The sequence below is a fragment of the Cyanistes caeruleus genome, chromosome Z (assembly GCF_971803275.1).
Source record: "Cyanistes caeruleus chromosome Z, bCyaCae1.hap1.1, whole genome shotgun sequence".
Taxonomy (NCBI): domain Eukaryota; kingdom Metazoa; phylum Chordata; class Aves; order Passeriformes; family Paridae; genus Cyanistes; species Cyanistes caeruleus.
The window spans coordinates 44,969,312-44,987,272 of NC_141732.1; the positions used below are offsets into that span (position 1 = coordinate 44,969,312).

At 39.6% G+C, this 17,961-nt stretch overlaps 1 protein-coding gene across 25 annotated transcripts in view; it reads left to right on the top strand.

Annotated features, from left to right (window-relative positions):
- Positions 1-17,961, top strand: part of LOC111940674 (transducin-like enhancer protein 1) — a 74,162-nt gene that overhangs the window by 26,233 nt on the left and 29,968 nt on the right. For 19 of the 25 annotated variants that reach the window (XM_086869929.1, XM_086869936.1, XM_086869941.1 and 16 more), the window contains one exon: positions 17,055-17,259. In XM_086869929.1, coding sequence (XP_086726055.1) covers positions 17,055-17,259 — 205 coding nt within the window. The remainder of the gene's footprint in view (positions 1-17,054; positions 17,260-17,961) is intronic. The other 6 variants (XM_086869933.1, XM_086869940.1, XM_086869943.1 and 3 more) reach the window with 1 other exon arrangement.

Consider the following 17,961-nt stretch of genomic DNA (forward strand, 5'->3'; position numbering starts at 1 on the left):
AAAATAGTGCTACTTAGGCAAACCAAATCTTGCTATCTCAAGCATGTCATCTGCTTCTTTTTGAAGTCCACACAATACAGTCTTAAAAGCCATAGGATCTGCAAGTACCACATGCAATTAAGAACTTTAGGGTTTTTGGGGGAGCAGGGAGGGAAAGCTCTTTGGAAGCAGGAATTGTAGGCTCTACAGTTTTTGTTTTATTATTGTTGAAGATTTAGCTGAAGATATACTTTCCTATGTCTCATGAAAAACTTCTGAATGAAGCCATACAAATTCAAAACTGTGAGTGGGGAAATTAACATGCTGGGCACAACATTTGTTTGACCATGTAAGATGCATGCATTTACATAATGCCAAAATTAGAGGTATGTCCCAGTGATCTTTTACAGTCTTATTAATCAATAGTTACCTTGTGCCGCACAATAGGTTTCATGCTCTGACATATGCTTGGTTCTGTTTGAAAGGGACGGTGTATGCCCTGGAAAATCTGAATAGCATAAAATCAGGCTGACAATTCAGTGGACCTTTGCTCCCCCTCACTGAGCACTCAGGGTGTCAAGCCCTTTCCCCAGAGGGGAGGACACATCAGAAGCCTGTCTGTTCCTACAAGCGGCAGCTGCACCGAGGGTGAGCACGGCACAGTTTGATAGCAGCTGTCAGTATTGTTCAGGGGCCCGACTTAGTGTAAAGAACAATGGAAGGGCCATGCTGCTAAAGTGCAGTGTCTTTCAAGATAAGAAAAGATATAGTAATTTAACGGTTTAGACACCTATTATGGGCATGAAAGATCATCAGACTTCTTTTCAGGGTGCAGATTGGTCCAGCCGATCTGTAACAGTAGAAGATGTGATTGAGGCACTTCTGGTGTCCCTCTACCAAAAATACATGCATATGGTAATTGTTGAGGATAGGAGGGATATTTCATTTTGCTAGCTGGCTCTAGCTTGCCTGGTTTCTCTTGACTAAAAAAAATTCTGCATTTCTGCCAGGATTTGCCTTTTTTCCCCCTCTTCCTTTCTGTCCTTAAGGACCATTGTTTCATGACACCAGATGATTCAAGAGTTTCCCACTTGGCTTCCTTCATTAGACAAACTCCTGTTACTCTCGTGCAATGTGTGAATTGTGGAAGGAGAAAAAAAGACTTTTTAATTACTGGGAATAATGTTTTGAAATACAAAATTATTTTGAACTATATTTATTTTATACTTTTTATTTCCAGTTGAAAAGAGAGAAGCCTATTAGAGGACAGACTATGAGGATAGAGACTTACAGTCTCACAGGACTGGGATTTTTCAGAGAATTTGCCTACAAAATCAAAAGCTGGGCTTGGGAATAGGTGTATATTAAGTACATACAAAACAGAATGAATAAATTGACACATTTTTTCAAGAAAGTAATATAGTTGGACTCAGTGAGCTTGCAAGCAGTGCTAATCCTCTGTGTTGATTAAAAATTCTTACTTCAGGAAAAAGCTTGGATGATGTTTGATTATTAACAGTCATACTCCTGGCCTTGCACTTATCCTATGTGGTCTTGAAGGCTTTTGCTTTCAGCCATGGGGTAACAGTGTGGCTTAACCATCTCCTTTCAATTTTTTTTAAATAGCACCATTTAATATTTATTATATTAGAGTAGAACGAAGTAGCAATTTTGCTAGATAAATAATGAACAAAGCAGAAACCCTAACTAAAAGGATAAGTGCCCCCATTAACTACTTGGCATTGCTGCAGCTGCAGGCAGTGTCCACTTCTGCGGTTAAGGAAAAATCTAGATCATGGTATGAAGGAATATTATGGTTTAACTTGAATGGTTGTTTTGGCTTCTTTGTGGGTGGTCTGGGGTTTTTTTGTGTTTTGTTTCATTGTTTGCTTGTTTTTTTTGTTGGGTTGTTTTCTTGAGATATGTAGAAAATAGCAAGCTCACGTTAGGGAGTTTTAAGTGGCAGTTAAGTTGGTATGTCTAGGTGTGAACAATGCAAGATTAGATTTGCTTTCTAATCAATTAACCAGTATGAGTAGAATATGGAAATATGCAAATGAGAAATACAAGCAGCAAGCAGGAAACTTCAGCACTGCATTTTTGATGCATGATTTCAGCATACCACTGAGAAGCCAGGTATGTCTTATTTTTCCTGTTGAGGTGGGTTGTTAATGATTTGGTGAAATATGTATCTTTTGGACTGACAGTGCTCCTGAGACAGATTGAGTTGTTGGCCACCGAGAGGCCTCTCCACTGTTGCATGAGGTGATTGGCTAAAGGATTAGCAAGATGTGGGATTATTTTTTCTCTCTTGGCTGTGGTTGCCAGCTATCTCTGGGATTGTAGTGTGTGAAGCTTAAGAGGATGAGGTTAACCTCTTGAGGGTTTATTCTTATGAGTGTGTAGTTAATCCTTAGAAAGCCTATAAATAACTAGGCTGTATGTTTCATTATAAAATAGAAATACAGACTAGAGCAGAAATGAATGCAGAGTTTAGTGGAAGGGAAGAGCTAAGCAGCTGTAGCATTACTTTAGATCCTTCTCAGCCATGATCTGCATTATGTGCTGAGGGAGGGGAAATTGCCTAGTTCTTTTAAATTAAATAAAATTAGATCTGGTGAGCACAAGACACTCTCCTCACTTTTAACATAAACTCCATAACTCCAAGTCTAAATCACTGAACTCTGGCAATGGGAGCTCTATTGTGTAGCAACATCCTGGGTCATTCTTCATGTTTTAGAACAGATAGAAACCTTAGTTTTATCTTAGGATTCATGGTAGTTACTTTTAGAATACAAAAGCTCCTGACTTAGTTTACCAGTTTAAAGTGTACAGCAATGGAGGGAGGTATTTGTCAGCATGATAGGCAGTATTCTAAAAATACCAGCCCTCAATGGTCAGATTTTTACTCTTAGTGCCACTAAGCTTGGAGGAAAAATATGGAAGTGGTATTGATGTGTATTGGTATTGGTATGATGTGTATGTATTGACCTACCCAAAAGAGAAAATGTGGGAGAAGGTGTGTAGAATTTGAAAGAATGGGATTAACCAGACTTTTTGTCTTGACTCCCCACCCTCACACACCCAGTCTCTGTGGCCTGATGAGAAAGGAAGAATATTGGAGCAGCAATGTAGAGGAAGGTAGTATCTAAATAAGACAATTTTCTGCAGGTATATGAAGAAGGTATTCTCAGTCATTCTGGAGAGGGCAAAATTGCATCCAAAAGTCAAATGGAATTGAATTGCTGGACAGACCTCCCTTGTCTTGCAAAGCTTCATGTGGGGTGGATGGAAAAAGCTTCACCTTGGATCTTGCCCAATAGGAAAAGCAAAAGAGCTTCAGGTGGCTCTCATCAAAATCTAGTATCTAAACTACAAGTTGAAGGTGGACCAAGTGTACAGTTATAAATTTGTGAAGCCCAAGAGCTTTCAGGAAAGGAGTGAAAGTATGACAGTTGAACAGAAATATTGTTAGCTAATGCTAAAACCTGAAGATATATGACTGAAACTGTGAATGCAGAAAGGTAGATTCTTATGAAATACCATGTGAGGTACCAAATATGAGTTGGTACTACTTGCTAGATTCCTTTTTACTGATTGGGTGTTGGGGATATAGCACGTACACTTTGAATGCTGTAGAGCTCAAAACTGGTCTGTTTTGCAGCAGAGGTGAATGGCAAGTTTGGAAAAACATGTGTGATAATAAGAAAAGAACAAAAAAATTCTAATTGGAACATGTGGTTTCAGGAAGGGTTAAGATGGAAGGATTTGATATTGAAGAGTTGATTGATTCAGTTTAGACTGGTTTAGAAAGAATGGTTCTGGTGGAATATAAAGGACTGAAGTTGCATATAAAGGCTGGAATAGTGCAGTTGAAAGCAAGAATTTGCAGAATGTGGTTGGGAGCAGTATGCATGTGTATTCATATATGTAATTGGCACAGAGAGTAAGTTATTTAATCCTAGAGGAAAGTACTGCTTCCTCTAGAAAGTGATTCAACTCACCTCTCTTGATTCAAGTGTATAGGCAGAATAGCTTACCTTTGGAGATAGTGTTAAAGTGGATAATATTAATAAAAATGAAGTTATTAAGTAAAAGGAGACAAAATTAAGACATGCACATAATTTTCTCTTACAAATGTCTACTTTGCTTTCATACTTAGTGGAATATGTGGGGGAATTGGAGTAGATAAAGAGTCAGGCTGAGATAAAATGTGATGCAGCTTTCAGTACTTGTCTGGAAAGTAGTTGGAAATATGGTATATTCAGAGGAGAGAGGAGTTGGGTGGGAGAGGTGAATTGGTTGGTGCAGACAAAAGAAAAATTTTGCTTGTTTTTGAGTAAGGACAAAGGATGTTTGTGTTCATGGAGTTGTCCTATCCCAGCATGAGTAGGAATAGAAAGACTTTTTGGGAGTTAGTATGTTAAACAATGTAGAGCTGCAGGTTGGCTTACTTTGCAGTAAAAATGGTGCAAAGAGCAAACCATACAGATTTTGAGAAGGGAACACTGATAAACTGAACTAATTGCCTCTGCATGAATGGGAGTGATGTGGACTGCAAAGGCAAAATATATCTCTAACTAGGTGGAGTCATTGAGAGTAGGCAGGTGCAGAGGAAGATGCAGGTGGAGAAAGATATAGGGGGACACAAGATAAATACAATTTATAAATGTAAATATTAAACATTGTAAATGTACAAGAAAACAGCAATCTACTTGTTGTATTTTTCATGGAGGAGGAGCAAGCCAGACTTGAGATAGGGGTTGTGTGGGAGGACTAGACAAGAAGCTTGCTTTCCTGAGTTTTGCATAGAGAGAAAGACAAGCATAGGCAGTTAGGATAACTTTAGGAAATAGTAAAGGTGCGACAAAGACACAGTTTCCACAGTATTTTGCTGTAACTCTTAAATATGCATTAGAGTTTGTTTCAATTGCAGAATTTCTAGGAACTGCATTATTTTTGAATTTTTCAGAGTACTTGCTGAACTATCAAGGTTGCTATCTTACATGCTGATTGCCTGAAATTAATACTCAACTGCCCGAAACAGTATCTAGTACTATTTATAAAGGTGCTGGCTAACTGGCTCTTCAGAATGGGTATTTACAAGCAGCAGTAATGAGGAAGTAAAAGCAAGAATTAGCAAGAGTGCTTAAATGCATGCTCAGAAGTAACTGTTTGATGTGTTGAAGTCATTATGGAATGTAGAGAAAATGTACAAGATTTTTGTCTTGGCTTGGAACGCTAAATAAAGATTGGTGTAATGCTTTTCTTATGGCTATCATATTTTTTATTTTTTGGCATCTCTGAAATCTTTTTATAGTTATTAGTAGCTGGGACATAAAGGTAGTTTGTATAATTTCAAATCCTCTATTCAAGTTCTGGATTTTAATTTACCAAAAAGTTTTGGTACTTAATAATTTCTGTCATGTTCAGCAAGAGTTAAATTTCTGGAGACTGAAAGAGCCTGTAAGGAAAATAAATACTTTTTAAGATAATCATACGTCAGTAATAAAACCCTCTAGAGTAATATCTGTAAGTCATTTCCAAATTGGTGCATGCTTGAACTAGTTGTTTTTGGCAGTGCAGTAGGAGCATGCTGTGCAGTAGGAGCATGCTTTTGAAGTGTTGTTGGATGGTGGTGGTATGCTAACAGTAGCTAAAAAGGCAAATACATAGATTTGAGGTTAGAAGGTGAGTAATAGCAGGAATTTATGGTTGCCGCAGAAGTGAAATGTGCTGGCAGTTTCTGCAGAGCAGAAGCAGTGCGTGCTGACAGCTTCATTCTAGAGACTTCAGGCTTGAATCTGAGCCTTCAGAGAAGGCAGTATGTACTTGTCTAAAATTAAAGAAAATCTTTGCTCTTGAACTGTCTTGGACTGACAGTGATAGAGGAATGTGACTGGTTTCAGAAAAGCAGCCTTTGACTTGTCTGGATCAGGAGATTTTAAGGTCATTTTTTGTGACTTCTAGAGTGTGGCTCTGAATTTGTTACTTTCTTTTAGCATCTGGAGTCCATTGGCAGAGACATGTTTTCCTGAGCAAGGTCATTTTTTCTGTGGTGACAGAAACTCTACTCTTCCTGTCCTGTGGCATCTGTTTTTTACAAAGGCTTGTGTGGCTCTTCCATTCCTTTTCTCCTGTTTGTCTTCAGCTTTGCTGTTTATCCCTCATTTCTTCAGAATTTAGCCTAAGAAAAGAAAAAAAAAATCCATGATTTTATCTATGTTAAAAACAAGGCAAATAAATAACATAATTAATACAAGGGCCCTTACAAAGATGGTCTTCTGATTAATTTCTATTTATTTTGTTTTGTTGGGTGTTTTTTTGCTATGAAGTGTTTGAGACAGGAATTGTTCTTAAACAAGCCCTGAAATACACATTTTTTTAAGATTTAAAATACCATGCATATTTCATAAAAAATGTTGTGTGTTTCTACATACATAAAAGGTTACATTAGCAAAAGGGCTTCTCTTTAGTTTGTGGGCTGCTTGTTATGTTGCTCTACTCATGCTTCAGTGGGTCTGCACGTGGTACAACCCCCACAGAGTTTTAGGTTGACTTGCACTACCTAAAAGCACAGAGGAAGGAAGAAAAACCTTTTCTGTCCGCAAAAGCTTTTGTGTGGGTGCAGCTATAGTAGTGGAGTGTTAATGCACCTTGGGGAGGAGATGCCACTGAACTGGAAGAATTCCATCTGCTGGCAATGCCCTGCATCCTCGCTGCAGGACTCTGCCTGCGTGCGCCGGGATGATCCAGAGAGGCTCCACAGCGTTGAGAGGCTGCTAGTGCAGACCTACTCTGGTGGAAACCCCAGTCCTGCTGGCAGTGCTATATAATTATTCCCTCTATGGCAGTGGGAAATCCTGCCATTTAAGAATTATCACTAAAAATTTCTTAAACAGTTAATTGCTAACCACTTTAGTGGAAAAACAGCTGATGGGCTTATTCACTGGGTGTGGTGGTGAATCATTTGGGTGAGGTCATCCACACCTGTCATTTACTGTTTACAAAAGTGATCTGAAGTGTGTTATCACTTATCTTTCTGGTGCCCCGGCTTGCCCTCAAAGATCCCCAATGAAAAGCAGTGAAACATAGCTGTTTACAGTAAGACAGGAAGGCACAACGAAGATAAGAGTTTCTCCTCAGATTTGTGCTAAGGGAAAGAGTCCTTTCTCCCTTGCAATGTGTAGTGGTGATACGGAATCTAATCAAATAGTTAATAAGTTACTCTTGAATATGATTTTTTAAATACTTTTTGAATTGTATTGGGAAGCACTGAAGATCTGTTTCATAGTTCTGTAAGTGTAAAGCTAACTACGGTATTAAAATTTAAGAGTTGGGATCCTGCGATTCAGCACAAGTACTGTGTGTGTACTGTTACTGACCATGTAAATAAGAGCATCCCAAGCATTTCTGGTGTTGGAAGACTTTTTTTTTTTCCTCTTTGCATTGAAAAAATTCAAAATTTCTCATAAAAGTAGAAAATATTTCAGAATGCAAACCAATGAAACATGAACAGAATCAGAATCAAAGAATGGTTGGAAGGGACTGCAGGGGGACATCTGGTCCAACCTCCCTGCTCAAGCCAGGTCATCCCAGAGCACATGGCACAGTACTGTGTCCAGATGGTTCTTGAATATCTCCCTTGAGAGAGACTCCAAAACCTTGGCAACCTGTGCCAGTGCTTGGTCACCTGCACAGTAAAGAAGTTCTTTCTTGTGTTCAAGTGGAGCTTCATGTGCATCAGTTTGTGCCCATTGCCTCCTGTCCTACTGCTCAGCTCCCCTGAGCAGAGCCTGGCTCTGTCATCTCCCTTCAGATACTCACAGTCGTTGATGAGCACCTATCTGTTATCTGACGCCTTAATAGCTTCACTAGGTGAAGGTTTCACCTGGGCTGAGGGGCAGGATCACCCCCCCTTGTCCTGCTGGCAGTGCTCTTCCTAATGCACCCCAGGACACCATTGGCCTTCTTGGCCACCAGGTCACACTGCTGGCTCATGGACAACTTGTTGTCCACCAGGAGCCCCGGGTTCTTCTTTCCAGAAGATCAGCCCCAGCTGAGCTGGTGCTTGGGGTAGTTCCTTCCCAGTGCAGTGTATTTGCCCATGCTGAATTTCAAAAGCCTCCTCTCTGCCCATCTCTCCACCCCTTTTGAGGCCCTTCTGAAAGGCTGCACTCTGGGGTATTGGCCACTATTCCCAGCTTTGTGTCATCACTGACCTGCTGAGGAGGCATCTGTCCCTTTGTCCAAGTCCCTGATGAACAAGTTAAACAATACTAGGGTTATTTTCAACCCAGGGGTACAGGCTTCCAGCTAGGCTTCATATTGTTTTGAAGTAGCTTCATGGATTACTTAGAGCATGTTACTAGACCTTATGTATCTTATTTTTTTCTTTTAATAGTTAAAGTGGCACAAGGGCTCACTGTACTTATAACCATTGTATCAGTGGAGCACTGAAGTACAACTTCTCTGTCTTATTTCAGTTACCTTAGATCTGAACTTGTGAAAAAAGGACTGCTTGGGGAACGTGTGTGGCAAACTGCCTTTTTCCCAGTATAGCATCAGTTTTCTGTTTTATGAGAGGCAATTTTTGCAACTCTTAGCTGCTTAGAAATGTTGTTGTGCAATTGATACTTACTAGTGTGGTTTGTGTTTTCTGAACAAGCAAAGACAGGAAATGGGAAAAACTTTGAAGAGCTTCCTGTTCAGAAGTTTAACAAACTTGTCTTAACTTAGATCTTCTTTCTTACTTGGGTATTTGCTTTCTTACATAAATTCTCTTTCCAGTAAAGTTGTGGTATTTCATTTGCTTTTTTTGTGGGAGTGGAAAATCAATGTGGAGACCCCAAGACACTACCCTATACATCTCCTTCAATAAAGCATGAAAAAGGAACAGGATTTTACCCATGGGAAGTTGGGCCTTTAAATAATCATGCCAGTGCCACACAGATTCTGTATGTATACAGCTTTGAATAGCTTTTGCCAATGTTGTCCTTCTATGGATTTAAATTTCTGTAGCACAATGACATTTCATGTGGTTTGTAGATGGAAGAGACTTGCTGAAGACACTATTCTTTGTTTCTGAAGGGACATTCTCTTCCCACATTAGGCACTGTGGCTCTTGTTCACTTAAGGTTAGTTGTCAAACGGCTTCTACAAACCCACATTCTTGGCTCATTAGCTAGACATTCAGTGGTAGACACTTTAAAGTTTGTTTACTGTTGCAGAGTGCGGCTTTCTTCCTGTCAGAATAAAGGATTTAGAAGACAAGGAAGGAAGAAAACCAAATTGACCAAAATAAACAAATATTGCAAAGGAAGTAGTTAGAAAATTAAGAAGTTGTACTTGACTCATTTTAATAAAACTTGTTTAAAGAGGGAGACAACATAAGAATTGGCACATGGCAGACCTGTCACTAGCAGGGGGCCTACAAAGATAATTAAGGAACTGGAGTGTCTCACTTATGGGGAAAGGCTTACTGCCTTGGGCCTGTTCAGCCTTGAAAAGAGATGATTGAGAGGAGTCCTCAACAGTGTCTTATCAGTGGCTGAAGTGAGGGTGTCAGAGGAGGATCTAGGCTTTGCTTGGTGGTGCTGAGCAGTAGGACAAGAGGCCATTGACACAAACTGATGCGCAGCAAGTTCCATTTGAATACGAAGAAGAACTTCTTTAGTTTGTGGGTGACCTAGTGCTGGAACAGATTGTCCAGAGAGGTTGTGGAGTCCCCCTCACTGGAGATATTCAAGAACTACATGGAGGATTGTGCCATGTGCTCTGGGATGACCTGGCTTGAGCAGGGAGGTTGGATCAGATATCCCCCTGAGGTCCCTCAAAGCCTCAGACATTCTGTGATTCTGCAGTCTGCAAATCATGAAATTGGTAAGGTTGGAAGAGATTACTGTAGGTTGTCTATCTACTCGCCCCTGCTCAAACAGGACCATCTAGAGCCAGTTATGCATTACTGTGTCCATAAAGCTTTTGGGTATGTTCAAGGACAAAAACTCCAAAGCTCCCTGGGTAGCCTGTGCAAGGGCTTGGTCAAATATGAGTATGTTCCAATGACAAACCTGCCTTGTTTGGGTCTGTACCCGTTGCCTCTTGTCTTGTTATTGGGCCATACAGTGATGGGCTATAAAGATAAGGGACTGGGGTATGTCATATGAGGAGAGACCTGGGACTGTTTAGCCATCTCCAGACATATTATTGGATGCTCTCTGTTTTGTTCGTGTCCCTTGTAAGGAGAAACCCAGAAGAGGACATAGTAATCCAGCTGTAGTTTCAGCAGTGATAAGCAGAGAAGAAGGATCCCCTCCCTAGACCTGCTGGCAGTATTTTGTCTAATGCAACCCAGGATGCCATTCACCTGCTTTTCCACTAGGGAACATTGCTTCTGGCTCATGCACAATTTGGTATGGAAGGACCTTTTCTGCAGAGCTGCTTCCTAGCTGTGTGGAGCCCAGGGTATGAGTTTATGTGATTGTTCCTCCTGGTGCAGGATATTGCACTTGCCCTTTTTGATTGTCATGAGATTCCTGGGAGTCCATTTTTCCAGCCTGTTGAGTTCCCTCTGAATGTTATCACAGCTGTCTGGCATATCAGCCACTCTTCACAGTTGTGTACTGTCAGCAAAAAGAAGCAAACTCAGACCTTAGTTTTGTAAATGGCTGCAGTGGTACTGAATATTAGGGTTGAAATTGGTCAGAAGGAAGTGTCTTGTGGGGACTATTAACACACTTTGTGTGGTGATATTATCAAGGGAAAAGAAGCATGTAGATGCATCAAGAAGGAAATATGACAGCTGCTGCCAGAGCAAAATTGGGAAATGGAGCAATAAGCAGTGCATTTTTGGTATTTTATAAATAAATCTGTTTACCTATGATAGAAAGGTTTGGATTGGAAGAAATGGTCAAATATGAAGCCCAACCCCTCTGCCATGGGCAGAGACACCTTCCATGAGACAGGTTGCTCAAAATCCCATCCAACCTGACTTTAAACACTTTCAGGGTTGGGGCATCCAGTATCTCACCACCCACAACATAAAAAGTTTTGTCGTTGTATCCAATGCAAACTCACCATCTTTCAGTGTAAAACCACAGCCCCTTGTTCTGTACCTACAGGCCCTCGTAAAATGTTTCTTTCCGTTTTCTTAAAAACCCACTTTGTGTATAAAGATCACAAATCTTTATATTTGTGATCCGTGAAACCTTCAGGCTGAACAACCCCAACTTGGTCTTTTTTTATCTAAGAAAAGGTGTTCCAGCCCTCTCAGATGACTTCTGTGGGCCTTCTCTGAACCTGCTGTAGCAGGTTAATGTCTTTCTTGCACTGTGGACCCCAGAGCAGGGCATGGTACTCCAGTAGGCATCTCATGATGTAGAGGGAAGAGGGACAGAATCACTCCCTTTGACCTGTTGGCCAAATACTTTTGATACAGCCCAGCATGCAGCTGGCTTTCTGGGCTGCAAATACAATAATCTAATTATTTGTTTCTTTTAGCACCTGCCAGTCATTTTCAGCAAGGCCATTTCCAAGCCCGTTATCCCCCTGTCTACAAATTGTCACAGCTCAGGTGCCAGACATTGCATTTGCCATTGTGGAATCTCATGAGAACCTCATGAAACGGTCCCACTTCTCAGGCCTGTCAAAGTCCATCTCGATGTCACCCCTTCCCTTAAGTGAATCAATTGCATTGCACAGCTTGATGTCATCTGCAAACTTGGAGAGGGCACAGTCAGTTCCATTACCTGTGCTGTTGATGAGTTGTGGTGGTCACATTTTGCACTCCTGATGGATTCCACTAGTTACTGTCTTCCACAGAGGTGTGAAGCCACTCTTTGGGTTAAGTTTCATTTTCTCTTCAGATGCAGTCATCCATCCAGTTCCTCATCCATGTAATAATCCATTACTCTGAATGCACTATTTGTTTGAGTGGCAAGAATTTTGTGAGGGGCCATATCAAAGACATGCCAGAAGTTTTAAGTAGATGGTATCTGTTACTCTTGCCGTGTCCATGGATACTTTTCTAGAAGAATGTGAATACATTCTTCCAAGTGATTTGTTTGTTGTCCTGAAATATGTTCTTCCCTATACCTGAAATACTGTTTGGGAAGTACTTCCAGAAATTTTAAATGTAAGTATTAATTAACTGCTTAGAGTGTCTATTGAGTTTCCTCCTGCCAAATCTGACTGCTGGTACAGTGGGTTGTGCATACTGGGCTTTTGGTTTTTTTTAGGATGAGGGAAAAAATGGGATGTGACAGGAGCATAGTCTTGAGTTACTTCCTTTTTTGAAAGGTTATATTTGCAATACTGGTTTTAAGACAGTTTTTAAATAGTGGGGGAAAAGGCTATTCCTTGGTCAACTACCTGTATAAGCTCAGACAGCAGCCCTGTTGTGGTTGTTGGGCCACAGATATTTGATGCAGGCTCTCACTTCCTTATGAAATTCAAGGAAATAAATGGAAAATTGGAAGATGGCCCTTTGGAAAGGGAATGAATATGATCATGAAACTGAACACAGTAATACATGTTTTTCTCTCAAGTCTTTCCATCTCCTTGAATTGAACAAAATCACATTTCTTCCTGTTACACAAAAGTTGACATGAATTAGTGTCCTTTACATTTTAGGTCTCTAAATGACTTGTGTTTTCCAGATACTTTTTCAGAACACCTCTATGGAGCTTGGAGGCAACCGTTGATAGTATTACTGATGCTAGTGTTGATAAGATTTTGGAAAAAATTCTTTGTGTTTACTTTTCAAGTGTTTATTTAGAACAGCACAAGAGAAGACAACTACTGTGGTTTGGGAAAAAAGCATAACTTTTTTTTCACTGTTCGTTTACAATCACATCTGAATTTTTAATTCAGTGCTTTTCAAGAGATACAGGAGAGTACACCTGTTACATCTGTTTAAGAACGGAAGAATGCTCTAAATGCATAATGATAAGGATTAAAAAGCCATATAATTAAGTGAAAAAGGTGTTAAAGTAAAATCAGGTGTTTGAGACCTCAACAGAGCTGCTTTAAGGTGAGGAGTGGGGTTGTAGGAGCTTGTTCTCTATGAGCAGGGAACCCAAAAGAGACCTGTCACTGTTTAATTATAGGAACTCTGTTTCACAGACATATACTAACTGTGTCTTTAGAAGTCTTTGACAGAGATTGAAAATGTAATTCCACACTTTAAGTCCTGATTAAAGATATCTTCATGGCTGGACTTACCCTAAAATATGGGAGATAAAAAGCTGTAATGCCTTTAAAATAGTTAGGAGGTGCTTGCTCAGAGACACTAATGCTGTTTTTTATATGCTGAGTTTTGAGTCTTTATGGTTTGGTTATGGAGACACTAGGAAATAAAAATCTGGGGCAATAAAACCTACATTGAAAAAGTACAATAATGTGTTTGTAATTCCTTTTCTCCCTTTGCAAATATGAACTTCTGGGTTTGCTACAAAATGGTGGGTGAACTACCAATATTTTTAAAATCACTGCTCTAGCTAATTATCTTAGTGCAGTCACTTAAGTATGCATCACTGCACTCTTCTCTACCTTCCCACTTTCCTCTGAAAGTGGACACAGCCTTTGCTCTGCAAGTAATGATAATAATTGGTACTAAGACAGACCTGTTACTCATCCTTTTTTGAACACATTTCTTAGGGCAGATGTCTAGTTTTTAATTAACTGCTAATGAACGTGCCTAGTAGACCATGATACTGCTGCCAACCTACTCCATTTTATATCTCACTGCTGCTAAGCTCTTAAAAGGTTGCAGAGCAGGCATTAGTGTCTTTGAAGTGATGGGAAAGTGATTATATGCATAACATAATTGTTTGTAGGATCTACTATGGCAAATGTTTAGTTACTAAATGCATCTGGTGAACGTTGTTGTTATCCCTCTCCCTGGTCTTTTTTTTCTTCCTTTGTGTGCAGCACATATTCCTTTTATCCCTTCTACAACGATAATACAATATGGTTCTAAAAATTAAAGGTTTTTAAATGAAAAGACTATGAACTTCTGGAAAGGATCATCTTTATGGATGATCCCTCGTCTCTTAGGGAGAGCTTCAAACCTATTATGAGTAAATAACATATAAGCAAGAGATCAGTGTATTAAAGTCCTAAACAGCAATGAACATCAGGTAATAAACATGAAATCACGACATAACTTTGGTAGCTTAAAAGACCATGATCAGGATTTCTGTCTTAAGTCAGTTTCATGTTTACAGAACCGTGCCTGTAAGAAACCACTTACAAAGCTACAAAAACATGCAGAGCAGCTTTGCAATGCACCTGCAGCTCTCACACCACACCTCTCCCATTGCTCCCCACTATATGTGTGCAATACCACCAACAAACACGGGGCACAGCCCTCCCACTCTCAGCTTCAGAACCTTTTATAGAGGAATAATCTGTTCCTCATGTCTCAGACTTTCATAATATGTGGTATGTAGGCTACAAACCAGAGCTAGGGAAATGGTAGGTAATGTGTCGCTAATATTCCTTAAAATGTTACCCTATGCTTCCCGAAATCAAATGAGTTAGCATGTTTGCTAATTAAACCAAGCAGGGAGAGAGATGAAAAAATGTTATCTTCCTACACTTCCCAAATGTTAGGGACAAGAATGGAAACAATTTGACTCCTGTTCCCTGTTTCAACTTTCCCGCAGTCACGCTATAAAACAAGCTAGTTTCAGCTTATTGCTGGAGAAGGGAGAAGGCTTTTCTCCATGAAACCACTTTGGAAGAAATAAATTACTTTTTATTCTTGGGCAGTTGCACACCAAAACTAGTTAATATGGGGTGACAGTGCAGCTAGGGACAAGTAAGACCAAAGCCAACAATGCTGCACATTACGGCTAATTCATGTTGCCTCAGTGCTAGAGTGCAGATGACTGACCTGGCTGAACTGGTCAATGACGAAAGAGGAGACTAAATTATCATCTCTCAGAGAGGCTGCCAAAATATCAGGTTATCACCTGTTTTGAGGAAATGTGCTGGAAACTACTAAAGTCTTGTTGAAGTGTGTGTGGAGAGGGGTGTCATATTGTTCTTTAGAGACTGGGTGCAAAAAATGAACAAAAGGCCCAAACCAACCTCTGCAGTCCTGTCAGAACTTAGAGCTCCTTACTGATAGTTCTTCAGTTAAGTGAAGCTTCACTAGCAAAAACTGACTGATATTGTAGAAAGTGGACTACTGTGTTAACTACTTAACATCAGTGATTCCTAATATTTCCTTCAAAATGTTGTCCTTTGCATTGTTGTAAACACATTAAATTAGAAGAATAAGAAGTACTTCTTATTAAAGACCTTGTTTTCTTAAAAACCTTGTTTTCTAAACGTACTAGAAAGGGTGGTGATCAGATGTGCATTGTGAAGTGTAGACCAGCATGGCTTTTCATGCAGCACTCAAAAATAAATTCCTGATACATGGTGTGAGAAAGATTTGGTAAACGTGTGGCTTTACAGAATTGACTAAATGTATTGTGGCAAATTTAAAGTTTGTCTTGTATATGAAAATAAGTAAATTATTGCTGCATGACAGTTGGGACAGCAGAAAAGTGCAAAATTAGCAAGTGCAGTCCAGAGTTCTTGAATGTCAGCCTGTGTCTGCATAATTTTATCAAGGGCTCAAGGCATATCTCGGGATGGGGTTCTGAGATGTAAAAGTGTAGGAGTTCAGTAATTATATGGATATAAATAGTAATGAAAAAATTCATTCATGTGCCAGTAGATGTTATGCAGGTATTGTTGACAGTTTGTCTTGAAAAGTCTTTACACCTAAAGAAACAGATAAAATATTTCTGCATTATTTTTGGAGTGATGGGTGAAATATTGTAAGCTGCAGTTCAGGTATTATTGCAGGCAGCACTGTAACAATTTTACATGCTATTACAGAACCACTAGCATTCACCTGGTCCAACTTGAGTTCATCCTGTTCGGATATACGTTTATTTGTCTCCTTTTCAATCTCATGAATTGGACAGCACTCTAGCTTTTTCCTGGTGTCTGCTGTGAGCAGAGGGATAGTGGTGAGTGGCCAAGCTGGAGAGGATTGTTCTGTCTTCCGTTTATATGCCCAGACTCAAGGAAGCAGGAGAGAGAGGCAGAATATCTATTAACCTGGAACAGATTATGGGAGCTATGACTAAGCTAATGCTGCTTTTGAAGCTCCATTTTCTTTAAAAAAAAACTGTGCTGGGCATTTTGGACAAATTAAATGGGTAGCTAAACTTGGTAAACATTAATAAAACTATGGAAATTTTAACTAGAAACTATCTTAATATTTCAACTATGTGGAAGACATTCTAATGTAAAAACTCTGTTTCTAAAATTGCTTACTGATTATTTTAGGAGATTGGTTCCAGGCTTGTATGTCCACTCATTATGATTTTGATCTTAAAAGCTCCTTCTAAAACAGGTGGAAGTATTCATTAATACCATGTTTCTTGTTGAAAATTCCATGCTATCTAAAATACATGGATTTTCAGCTGAAAGCTGGCTCCTAAACACAGTGTTAAGTCATGAAAAATTTCCCCTCTTTCCCCTAAAAACCTTGGCTAGACTAGAATACAAATTAAACTTCACTAAATATGAAGTTCAACATATCTTTTACATTTTTTTATGCTCAGGATAGAAGTGCTTCCAAACTGGGGAAGAAGAGGGATGTGAGTTTAAATCAGTCTTGCCACTGAAACTTTTTCTTCTCAGAGCAGCGATAAGGCTTTCTCTAGAAAAGGAAAGGTGTTTGATTATTCTGCTGCTATTCTTTGTTGCCAGAGATGCTGTATCAGGCAGTAGCTGCCCAATATAACCTACAGCTGCTGAACTTAGTCATCAGGCTGTAAAATGAGTATCCAGATAGCTTTTTCTGAGACATGACCAGAGTTGTCCTCAGCATGATATAATGCAGTGTATATAGTGTGGTGGGTTAAAAGGGAGGGGCTAGATTAAGAAGAAACAAATAAATGTCAAAATCTGTTCTAGATTATCAATAATTAACCAAACTTCTGCCTTATCCTTCCCAAACTATGTGCTATACGTTGTTCTCCTGGGGATGATGATACCGCTGGGAACAGCAGCAGCAGTTGCAGGCTCAGCATCTCTCCCATGGCCACGGACCTCCAGTGCCTCTAACGCCGCACCCATCAGGACTTCAGCCTCCAGGAATCCCTCCACTTGGAAGCAGTGCTGGCCTTCTTGCCCTTTCCAGTGCTTTGGGTGGGCAGTCTCACTTGGCAATAAAAGATGACAAGAAGCATCACGATGCAGACCACCACAGAGGTGAGAGGCATGGCAGGCCTGATTAGGACGCTGCCAAATTTGCGCATTGCTGCAAATTATGTGCATCTCTAAAGAATTCAAGTTATATAGAATGAGAAAAAACTGTTGGCAAACTTTAAAATGTCTGCATATAAACCACTGAAGCAAAATTCAGCTTGGAATTTTTCAGTATTTTAAAGGGGATCACTAGGTGTCACGTGCTCTATACTTTGCAGGGCCTTTTGACATCCTAGTTAAATGCTTAGTTGTAATAGCAGTGGCCTGCACCATATTGTGGAAAATTGTTAAACTGCATAATGGTGATTTTTTTCAAAGAAAGTAATGTTGTTAAATGGGTGGGTGTGAAGGTAGGGGGAACAAGAAGTTAAATTTTGAAGTGAATGTGTTCAAACAGAAGATTTAGATAATTGCATCTGTTACTTTAGTTTCGTAAGCTTAAATTCTAGTACTCAGTTAAATATTGGGCAAAATTGCACTTAACTAATTTTTGAAAAGAAAATAATTTATTCTGTCATGAAATAAAACTAGGCTTTGTGTACGGTTAAACTGTAAATCATGTTTACAAAGTACTGTAATTTTCAGGAAATCACTGTATTAGGAATGTGCAATGACTTATATAAATAAAAGCCATTTTAAAACTGTTTGTGGTTTGTGTTCTAATTTTTTTCCCCCCTTTTTTATTTCTGTTCTTGCCTCTGTGTC